The sequence below is a fragment of the Cervus elaphus genome, chromosome 6 (assembly GCF_910594005.1).
Source record: "Cervus elaphus chromosome 6, mCerEla1.1, whole genome shotgun sequence".
Lineage (NCBI taxonomy): Eukaryota > Metazoa > Chordata > Mammalia > Artiodactyla > Cervidae > Cervus > Cervus elaphus.
Window position 1 is genome coordinate 48,651,699 of NC_057820.1, and position 12,110 is coordinate 48,663,808.

At 37.2% G+C, this 12,110-nt stretch overlaps 1 protein-coding gene across 1 annotated transcript in view; it reads right to left on the reverse strand.

Moving 5' to 3' along the window:
- Window positions 1–12,110, reverse strand: part of LOC122696612 (cyclin-Y-like protein 1) — a 37,679-nt gene that overhangs the window by 15,564 nt on the left and 10,005 nt on the right. The window contains exons 2-4 of the mRNA XM_043906845.1: window positions 10,736–10,810; window positions 8,915–8,949; window positions 3,486–3,586 (exon numbers count right to left, since the gene is read on the reverse strand). Of these exons, the coding sequence (XP_043762780.1) occupies window positions 3,486–3,586; window positions 8,915–8,949; window positions 10,736–10,810 (211 nt within the window). The remainder of the gene's footprint in view (window positions 1–3,485; window positions 3,587–8,914; window positions 8,950–10,735; window positions 10,811–12,110) is intronic.

The window sequence follows — 12,110 nt, forward strand, 5'->3', positions numbered from 1 at the left end:
TGTGAGTCTAGCCACAGTGAGAGTAGTTTTTAACCCACAGATTTAGAGTCTTGGCTGAATAAAAACATTCAGTGATTACGAGAGAAGTGCCAAAGCTCAGGACTTTAAAGAGCAATGGGGCTCAGTTTTTGTTGAAATACGATTTGACCGAAACTAATATTATAAGAAAGTTACATTATTATGATTGTGAACTGGTTGTTTTTAATTAAAGTTAGAAGTTACTGATCATTTAAATAGCTAAAAAATAAAAAGCCTTGCACATTAAAAATTAAATTAAATTTATAAGCTAATTATACTTTTAAGACAGAAAAGTAAAATTAATGATAAGGATACTAATATATTTTTTTTAAATTTTATTTATTTTTTCAGTGGGTTTTGTCATACATTGATATGAATCAGCAATAGATTTACACGTATTCCCCATCCCGATCCCCCCCTCCCACCTCCCTCTCCACCCGATTCCTCTGGGTCTTCCCAGTGCACCAGGCCGGAGCACTTTGTCTCATGCATCCCACCTGGGCTGGTGACCTGTTTCACCATAGATAATATACATGCTGTTCTTTCGAAACATCCCACCCTCACCTTCTCCCAGAGAGTTCAAAAGTCTGTTCTGTACTTCTGTGTCTCTTTTTCTGTTTTTGCATATAGGGTTGTCGTTACCATATTTCTAAATTCCATATATATGTGTTAGTATGCTGTAATGGTCTTTATCTTTCTGGCTCACTTCACTCTGTATAAGGGGCTCCAGTTTCATCCATCTCATTAGAACTGATTCAAATGAATTCTTTTTAACGGCTGAGTAATATTCCATGGTGTATATGTACCACAGCTTCCTTATCCATTCATCTGCTGATGGGCATCTAGGTTGCTTCCATGTCCTGGCTATTATAAACAGTGCTGTGATGAACATTGGGGTGCACGTGTCTCTTTCAGATCTGGTTTCCTCAGTGTGTATGCCCAGAAGTGGGATTGCTGGGTCATATGGCAGTTCCATTTCCAGTTTTTTAAGAAATCTCCACACTGTTTTCCATAGCGGCTGTACTAGTTTGCATTCCCACCAACAGTGTAAGAGGGTTCCCTTTTCTCCACACCCTCTCCAGCATTTATTGCTTGTAGACTTTTGGATAGCAGCCATCCTGACTGGCGTGTAATGGTACCTCATTGTGGTTTTGATTTGCATTTCTCTGATAATGAGTGATGTTGAGCATCTTTTCATGTGTTTGTTAGCCATCTGTATGTCTTCTTTGGAGAAATGTCTGTTTAGTTCTTTGGCCCATTTTTTGATTGGGTCATTTATTTTTCTGGAATTGAGCTTCAAGAGTTGCTTGTATATTTTTGAGATTAATCCTTTGTCTGTTTCTTCATTTGCTATTATTTTCTCCCAATCTGAGGGCTGTCTTTTCACCTTACTTATAGTTTCCTTTGTTGTGCAAAAGCTTTTAAGTTTCATTAGGTCCCATTTGTTTATTTTTGCTTTTATTTCCAATATTCTGGGAGGTGGGTCATAGAGGATCTTGCTGTGATTTATGTCGGAGAGTGTTTTGCCTATGTTCTCCTCTAGGAGTTTTATAGTTTCTGGTCTTACATTTAGATCTTTAATCCATTTTGAGTTTATTTTTGTGTATGGTGTTAGAAAGTGTTCTAGTTTCAGAATCCAGATAGGAAAAGAAGAAGTGAAACTCTCGCTGTTTGCAGATGACATGATCCTCTACATAGAAAACCCTAAAGACTCTACCAGAAAATTACTAGAGCTAATCAATGAATATAGTAAAGTTGCAGGATATAAAATTAACACACGAAAATCCCTTGCATTCCTATATACTAACAATGAGAAAACAGAAAGAGAAATTAAGGAAACAATACCATTCACCATTGCAACAAAAAGAATAAAATACTTAGGAGTATATCTACCTAAAGAAACAAAAGACCTATACATAGAAAACTATAAAACACTGATGAAAGAAATCAAAGAGGACACAAACAGATGGAGAAACATACCGTGTTCCTGGATTGGAAGAATCAATATTGTCAAAATGGCTATTCTACCCAAAGCAATCTATAGATTCAATGCAATCCCTATCAAGCTACCAACGGTATTTGTCACAGAACTAGACCAAAGAATTTCACAATTTGTATGGAAATACAAAAAACCTCGAATAGCCAAAGTAATCTTGAGAAAGAAGAATGGAACTGGAGGAATCAACCTGCCTGACTTCAGACTCTACTACAAAGCCACAGTCATCAAGACAGTATGGTACTGGCACAAAGACAGAAATACAGATCAATGGAACAGAATAGAAAGCCCAGAGATAAATCCATGAACTTATGGACACCTTATCTTTGACAAAGGAGGCAAGGATATACAATGGAAAAAAGACAACCTCTTTAACAAGTGGTGCTGGGAAAGCTGGTCAACCACTTGTAAAAGAATGAAACTAGGATACTAATATTTTCAAGTAGCATTTCCCAAACTGTTCTGGAAAGTCAACATTCATATGCTAAGAAGACATTATTTAATGTTCCATGGACAACCCCAAGGGAGGTAGGAAGGTCTGCATCCTGTTTCGTTTTTAATTCTCTCTCTTAAATAAACTTGAACATTCCCATGATTAGGGCGTTTTGAACTGTGCATCTCCAATTGTGGACTATGAGGGGCTTCCAGAAGTTGAGGAATAGTTTTCGTCATTGTAACACTGTTCGTGTCTTCTTAAGTATAAGCCTGGCCACAGCCTTGTTTCTGAAACTTCATCTCTTTTTTTGTTCTCTGCTTTGATTGATACAGTGTGTTAGAGATACACATATATAAACAAAAATTAAAAAAAAAAAAACAAAAACAAAAATTTAATGTGTCTATTAAGTTAAAATCTCAGTTGAACAAATTTCATCTATGGAGAAATTAAGCTTGAGAGTATGCCCCTTAAAACGGTTTTGATATATTTTCCCCCTCTTTGGGGGAGAGGAAGGAGAAGTAAAATTTCCTACAGAAATATTGCAGGAAAAAAATGCACGGTGGGATAAATCTGACCAAGTCCAGTTAAATTTAACTGCAGATTCACTTCAGTGCCAATAGGGGACAAGCTGTTCCTTCTTCTAATGGTAGCTTCCAAACTAGTATACATAGTTGTAGGACTCTCCCAACTCATAAAGAAATAATTTTTTTTCTAGAAACATACAATAAACAGGTACCTCTGTTTCTCATTATGTTCAACATTGTCTTAACAATAGAAATGAATCAAATGAGGTTTACATTTTTCCTGGGATTTCTCACTTGCTAACTGACTTTCCCTTCTATCATGTACTCTATGATTAACATGGAAACTGAAGACTCATATTGAGAGGTCCCTGAAGCCAACATAGAGTTGACACCAGTTTCTTAACCTGATCACTGAAAAGGACAAACCAAACGAATGAAATAATGTATGGCGAGGATGCTTTCAGCATGAAGGGGGTCTGCCACTCAGCCTTGGCAACCTAGTTGTACTCACCATTTTATTGTGGTTCTAAGATTAGGCTCGCTGACTGTGCTGTCATCTGGAAATATGGTTGGGCATGAGCTATACCTTTTAGTAAGCTTCCTTGGAGATACCTGAAGGGGAAGGGAGATAGAAGAAAATGTCACAGTAAGTTAAACCTATAAAAGTGTGTTTTTTCCTTGGTTAAAATGTCAAACGATAAAGCATTAAGATTTTCCTTATACTCCATGAACTGCTGAGTGTGGCATCACGTGCAGCTCCATGGGAAACCTCTGTACTCTCACTTCCACAGGCAAGATCTGAGAAATGTGGTATAAACTGCTGCTCTTGAAAAAGGACCCACAAATGAACCTGGAAAGCACCTATTATAAATTGCCTTTATAGTAATGAGAAAGCTTTTAGTAAGACTTCAGTGTTTCTTCCTTAAGCAATGAAATGCAGCGGAGATTTCTATTTCTATTCATTTACTACAATAAAATGCAATGCTTTATATAATATCGATGTGAGAGCATTTCATTGCAGTCAATGAACGCCAATCATAAATGTATTAGTTTGGGAGACAGTGTGAGGAAACAAGCGTTTTTGAATCAGAGGCTGGGCATGCCAGGGCTGCTCTATCACTAGTGACCTGAAGGCCATAAATCTCTTTGAGCCTCAGTTTCCTTATCTGGAGGATGAAAGGGTATAGCTTTAAGATTCTCTCACAGCCAAGAAACAGACAAAGCAGCTCTGAGAATTTCACGGTTAAGTAAGACTGCCATTATATTACACAAGGGAGAGCCTCAGAGAATACTTTCCACTCATCTCACAGTTTTATTAATTCTACTCTACATGTTATCTGCCACTCATCATGGCACTCTGCTGCCTTGCACATGCTGCTCTCTGCCTGCAGTGGCTTCTTCCTCCTCCTTGTCCCAGCAAGCTTGACCCCATCGACCTCCAGCAAACCTCAGCCAGCAGCCACACCACCAAACTTCTACCTTTCTGCACACTTACACCTCTGTTTCACCACCTGTTACATGGTCTCAACTGCTTGCCTGGTATCCCCCTCCTAAGTAAGCAAACAAGCTCCTCCAGGTGACAGATTCTTACTGCTCCTCCTCCAGCTGCTGAGAACAGAATCTGGGACAAATTAGGAATCAAGAAGCATTTGACCAATTATTTAAGATCGATTACAACTGGAAGGTAAATCATGCTAATGATACACATTCAAACTATCTGCAGTGGTGCTGGGTAGGTGACAAAGAGCTTTGTCAGACCCTCTAGAGAACAAGCTATCTTTAAAACACTTTAGAAGTATCCATTTATTTGTGAAGAGCCCAAAACACAGCCATAGTCAAATACTAAAACAGCCTGAACTATGTGAGGACAATTCTCTTCCTTTAAGTAAAGGCCAATAATCAAATCCCAGTCACTGTCAGTAGCTCTGAGTAATAGCATTCTTTAATACCACAGAACACAAACAGTTTTAACACTTGGTTTTCTTGGGTTTTGTTTACTAATTCAGATGAGCCTTCCTTCCTTCTATTAAAATAGTTTTCACCACGCTGTCACACTCTATCCATGTCCTCCACAAACGCATCAAAGGTGAAACAAGGAGAAAGTCTAGTCAATGTTTTTTTTTAAATACAGAGCATTTAAATAAACATTGCCAGTAGCCAATAATAAGAACTATCCAAATGGGTGTATAAGCCACCGTTTTGCTTGTTTCAGGTATTTTATGGCAAGGCCACTTACTCCTTATTAACAAAAAGTTCTACACATAACATACCTGAAAAGTACCACTATTTGGGAGAATTTCTCCTTCAAGCTAGAAATGATTTCAACTGAAACTCATATATTCCTTAAGCCATCTGGTTAATGTGTAATTTCAGAATCTCAAAAGAGACACAGCATGAAAACTGTTCATTCAAATAGTTATATTCTAAATGAAGTTATCTTTTAAAAGGTCACCACTATTAAGAGTATGACACATTACACACAGTAAAAGTCAGTTCTGACTATAAAATCTACCTATGAGGGGAATAAAAATAGTAAGAAAATGCACCAAAATATAGACTAGTTTGTAGAGCTTTGGCTTTGGGTAACATTTATCCCGTTTTTCTCTATTAAAACTTTTTTCTTTATTATGAATTATATCTGTTTATCTTTGGAAATATTAGTGCTGAAACGTTTAAGAAGTTTAATCAGACGTAGCCCTACAGACTACGGGCGCTCATTTAGTCTATCAGTAACCTACAGACTACTGGCTAGATCCTACCAAAGAAATAGTGAACGCTTCTCCAGGCCTACTCCTGAAGCGATTCAAACTTTTGGCATCTACTATTCACTAAAGGATGGCAGAATTAAAGCCTCTGAGCAAAGCCTGGATGTATTAGCTGCCAACAGGTTACTTTCCCCTCATCTCACTTTAAAATTTAAGGTAACTGTCCTTTATGATTAAAGCCTTATCATCACTGGCTCAAAACCTCAATAAACTACACTGACAAAGATTAATGATATAAAATGCAAATACAAAAATCAAACAGCAGAACCCACTCACTGATAGTTTAATGTTCAATGAAGAAGAGTATTTACCTTCATTCAGAGCTAAGGACAGAACAGATGGACTTCTACAATCTTTACAAGAAGGGAAAAGGCTTACTTAGTAGACTTCAGTGTTAATGGCAAAGACTAGAAAATCATCATACTGGAAGACTAATAAGTAACAATCCCCCCCAAAACTTATCATTAAAAGTCAAGCACCTGTTGAAATTCTGCCTCCACCCAAGTGAATCTTCCCATCCTGCCTACTGCCTCTGAGTTTAACCCATCAAAAAAATTAAGCTGAAATTCACTTTTTTCTTCCCCTTTCCACAAGCTTTAGATGTGTTTATTAATAATTATTAAGACTTTAACTTAAAATTTTGTAATATTCTATGCATTAGCGTAGGGCTTCCCTGGTGGCTCAGTGGGTGAAGAATCCACCTGCCAATGCAGGAGACGCAGGTTTGATCCCTCAATCAGGAAGATCCCCTGAAGAAGGAAATAGCAACCCACTCCAGTATTCTTGCCTGGAAAAGTCCATGAACAGGGGAGCCTGGTGGGATACAGTCCCTGGGGTTGCAGAAGAGTCATGTCTGACTTAGCAACAAAACAACAAGAAGTGCATGAGTGTAAACTACTCCATCCACATTACTGCACGTTAATGGCCAATGTGGCAGGATGAGTAGTCTGAACAGGATTCTTATCAAGGCCTTAGTAGAAATGTGCAGTATTCTAATTGTAGGTATAATAGAAAGTACTGTCTGAGTCAGTATCATTAACTATACTGAATTAAAACTTTTAAACTGAGAATTTACATTCAAAGTATAAATCCAACTTTGAGTGGACCAACCACAAATCTACTTCTTTTCCCACCTTCTTTCAGGGATATCATCTCATTAGAATTAAAAGTATTTTGTCAAAAAAGCTGTACCCAAGACAGGATAAACTGCAGATGATTTTTGATGTTTGAAAGATGAAAAAATGAGATAAAGGAGTAGTAACTGACATGGCATAACAGAGGAAGCACAACCTTGGAACTACAGAGTGACTGGGCCAGGAACAACAAAACCAATCTGGCTTACAGAACCCAAGGCAGGTTCAAAATTCAGAGACGTGGTCGCCAAATCCGTGCAGTGAGGTCTATCAGTTAGCAAAGTGATGCTTCCAATTAGATCTTAACAGACAGCGAGGGACCATCACATGTTTGAGGGAAACCTCCAAGAAGTCACAGATCAAAGCAGGGAGAAGGAACTGATGGGAATGATAAAAATCCAGGAGCAAATAAAAACTTAAAAAAAAATCTTCAACATCTACAGAAAGATGAGAAATTGCATCAGTGAAAAAAAGAATGAAAGGATGGAAGAGAACTCTAAAAAATAAGGTAGACAAAACAATATATTCAATAGAAGGATTAGAGCAGAGTCAAGGAAACCTCCATGAAGTAGGACAAGAAGACAAAATGGAAAACAGAAGGGGAAAAAAATCTGTACAGAAATATTGCTCTAAAATTTTCAACATCTAACAGGAATCCAAAAGAAAAAAATAGAAAATACCAAAGCAGCACACAAAAAAATTCACTAGAAGAAAAGATGTTCTGCATGTTTAAATGCCCCAATAGCGTGACAAGGTCTATACCAAACCATGTTATGAAATTTCAAAACCCCACAAAGACAGAGGGTACTACAAAGTTCCACAGGAGGAAGGAATGGAGAAAAGACTAACTTGGTAATATACAATGTATCAAATTCAATAGATTTAAGAGCAACACTGTAAATGAGAAGACAAGAGGGAAATGTCTCTAAAACTGCAAAAATTAGTTTCGACCTAGAATTCTACACTGTATCAAATAGAAGGAGTTTCACAGAGGCTAGGTCTTTATAAAATTTTTGCTCATGTGCCTTTTTCCAGGAAAATGTGCTCCAGTAAAACAGGACAGAGGGAAACAGAATCTAGGACATAGGCGATCCAACACGAGAGAGCAGTGATGTGAGATCCCAGGTGACTTCACATAGATATCCCAGGAAAACAGGCACAGAGCTAGTCCAGGAATCATTAGTATGTAGGAGGTAGGAAGACAAAAGGTTGGCGAAGAGTGTCTCCAAGAAGAAATGGAACAGATGTGGTTTTCTGGATGGTAAATATTTTTGATAGGCATGTGACAAATGTTACAACATTTGGGGGAAAAAATAGCTGTTAGAGTGAATATAGTCAGGAAATTAATTCCACAGAACAAAAATGAAGAATGTGAAAACAGGGAGACTGGCCAGGGAGCTACTCAACTATGTTGGGCTGTGTGAGATCATGTTTGCTAGAAAAAGCAGAACTGGATTATCCTGAGAAGTGTAGAAGTGCTCAGATTTCATTAATATTGAAGAAAAAGAATGAAAGGTGTATAAGGAGGTGGCACAGAGAACTATATGGCTCAGCAATGAACAATACTTGCTTAGTCATAATAAAGTAAACAGTGATTCCGATTTAACAAAAACTGATGCATGTAAAGGGACCAGAAGGAGGGAAATAAAATCACGGTGGACGAGGAGGTTAAGCTTTCACCTGTTGTGCCAAGAAGTCAATGGACGGTGCTAAAAATTAAATTACCTATTACACTTTTATTACTTTGGTTAAAAACTAAGATAAAAAATTTAAGGCAAAAGAATTTAAGGTAGATCTTTATGCTATAACCATATTATTGAAATTTAACTTAAATGTCAGGACCCTTAAAAAAAAAAGGGTACTACTAAGTCAAAAACCTTTCTGAATATACTTGATAATTAGGAACTAGAGATTCAGAAATTTTATAAATAAGAGGTTAAATGCTAACAGTATTGGATCCATCATACTTTTTAGGAATCATGGCAGACATACTTTTAATTAATCAAACTATTGATTTCTTAACTTTTCAACTATTTACTCACATGGTTTAAATGGTTGCTCTTCCTCTTTTCTCGCACTAAGAATAAAAAAAAAAACTAACTGATGAATTCTGATAAAACTACCATAGACAAATAAGTCACTAATTATCTGATGGATTACCAATATACACAATGAGTTAAAATTTCATTCTGTTTTTTAAAATAACTTCCAACAAAATATATAATTTAAACCACCCAGCAAAATGAATCCTATAAATAATATTTAAAAACTTAGTTTTACTATTTGACTAATACTAACAGATACTCTGTATTAGGTACAAATCAAAGACTCTCCATTTACAAAAGAAAAGGACAAAGCAAATTAGGCCAGGTGAGATATTTAGCTGATACCAGCTGCACAGTATGTAGTATTTTCTAGTTCTACATGTACTTTAGTCACCAGGATTAACAGATGACAACTCCAAGTTCCAGTTTCTGGTCAAGCACCCGTGTCTCTGGAAGCATCCCGAACCACTTATTGGTCACCCAACTTAAAAAATACAGGTTCTTTACACACTGAAAAGTAATCTATAAATTTTAACATACGTGCTGACCTCACTGAACATACATCGACAGCACATAGAACTGTTTTGCTCCAACAAAGGCCAGAAGAATATAAGCTCAAAGAGGGTCTTAGGCCATACACTTTCCCATGGCATCACAAGCACGAATTCCTTTAGACTGAGGAGAGACAGGGGCATGGGAGAGTGTTTCTTTTACTCTCTCCACCGTCTCTCTACAGTGTGAGCAGCTCAGGAGTCTGGAAAAGACTGAGAAATACAGTAATCCTAACTAAAAATAATTGCCTCAAGGCAAAGTACACACACTTTAAGAAAATGCAAACTAGAAACCCCAGGAGCTCCCAGGTTGGAGAACATGTGGTACACTCTGGGCCCTGCCCCCATGCCTGGCCCTCTTCCGTCTGGCTGTTCCTGAGACAGACCCTTTGATAAAAACCAGTAATCTAATGAAAATAAAAGAGGAAAAGAACCCTCTATTTTTTACTGTGCTGCATTACTTCAAATATTATAGAACGTTCACTTCTGGTATTCCTGCTCTCATAAACAACCGAAAAACCTGATCATATATGGCTTTTTAGCAAATAAACTAGGATTTAACATATATTAAGGAAGACAAGCAGGCAAAACAAGCAGGAGTGCAAAAACTTCTGATTCTCATCTTAAAACAAGCAGGACACTGGAAATTTACACAAGGTTTCCCACACTGAGGATAACCTTCTGGAAAATCCCATATGGCAGGCACATTGGTCTGATTACCCTGACCCAGCACTACATCAGGATGAAAGAACTTTGAAGAGCTAAAAGTTCTTATAAGAACTTTTAAAAGAACTTAAAAATTCACATGAATCTGGATGTGAGAGAGGTTCACCCGGTTGAGCACTGTGCAAAATGGTGCCGAAATCACAAGCCTCGACTCCCATACATAACAACTGATTATGAAGACCTAACTGTGACCTAAACCGTGTCATTCATCTTTACCTCATGTGCTCTTGGAGCGAAAGGAAAAGGACAAAGTAGCATGGAAAAACAGACCACAACTAAATCATGTGGCAAGCTGACTGCTGATAAAGAAATAGCAAAGTGTATAAACAGATGGTCTGGGTGTTTTTCCTCATTAAAACAGTGACACCTAAATGAAAAATGTATCATCACATATTAAAATAAAACATCACATATTAAAATATTATCACATATGAAAAAAAAAAAATTAAACCATTCTAAGTGCTTTTCTGTATCTTCCTATAATACACAAAACAAAAACAGTTTTCAATCTTTTTCTCAGGGGGGGAAAACACTGTCTTACCGTCCGTTTCAGATTTGCTCCGGAAAATTGTGCTTGCCCTTGGGTGGTCAAAAGGGTTTGATTCCAAAGCTAAGTCTGCACAGGAAAAAGAAAAAGGTGTGACAATTTAGTTGAGTAGAAAAAGACATGACTTTTAAAACAGCTACACGCTGATTTTAATCAAGTTTAATAGTCTTAAGAAGAGCGTTTAGTAATGACAAGAAGGAAACTGTAGTAAAGGCAACAATACAAAAATTCTATTGGGAAACAGAAAAATTGTAGAAATTCTCCATATATGTGGAATAAAACCAGGGCTATGTCTTAGGCTTTTTTTTTTTTTAACTTGCACTTAATCTATGCCACTTTTAGGCAAATCATGTATGTGATTCCCCTCCTACATATTGATTAAAAATTCAGTCACCTCTCTTTAAGCTGATATTACTAGCACATTTCAAGAAGTCTCAAGAAGCAAGTTATGCTGTAGTCACTTACTATCAGATACCAGATCAATCAAATATGCTATAACCAAATGAGCTGCTTTTGGCAAACGTTCTTCAGACAATCTAATGGCTAATTCCAACTACACTCAACAAACCAACTCATTTAGTTGGCTGCCGTTTATCTAGGGGCTATTCATCATGGCAGATTTAAGAGGATTACATAAGAGTTCAATGTTCTGATCCATAGGAACACTTCCAGGATAGTGAGTTTTAACTTTGCCCTCTATTTCCAAAGCTAAACTCTCACTTCTTCCTTTCATGCTGCATGATTAATAGAGGGCTTCAGTAACAGTATTTCCTGGAGCACATCAAAGGGCTGCTTGAAAAAAATTTTGCCCATACCTACATAAAAAAGGTGGGTCTGCTGGCAGTTCACCTTGCACCAAGGTGGGACAGTCTTCTATTTAGGCAGAAATATCAAGCAAGCACAGGCTGCCATGCTGGACAGTAAGGTTGTTGTTTAAAACAAACGTAAAAGCCCTATGGGCAGTTACTTAGTGAAGTCCACCTCAAACCAATTAAACAATCTTTTAAGAAACTGGACCAAGATTTTTAAAGAGCAACAGTTAAGGCAGCATTTCCCAAACCACATAATAATTGGCCTATTTTTAAAGGGGACTTTGGTGGTCAACGTGATTTACACATTATCGCTGAGAATCAAAAGAATATACACATTGATATATTAAAAACTAACCATGTGTTCCCCATCCCGTATGGCAAAAACTACTACAATATTGTAAAGTAATTACCCTCCAACTAATAAAAATAAATGAAAAAATAAATAAAAACTAACCAGTCCCATAGTGAATTCTGTCTGACCCAGCATTTAACAAATGTTATCTACCTAGAAGCCTTTTCTTCCCCAAAGAAAGAATTTTGCATGAACAGTAATTTGG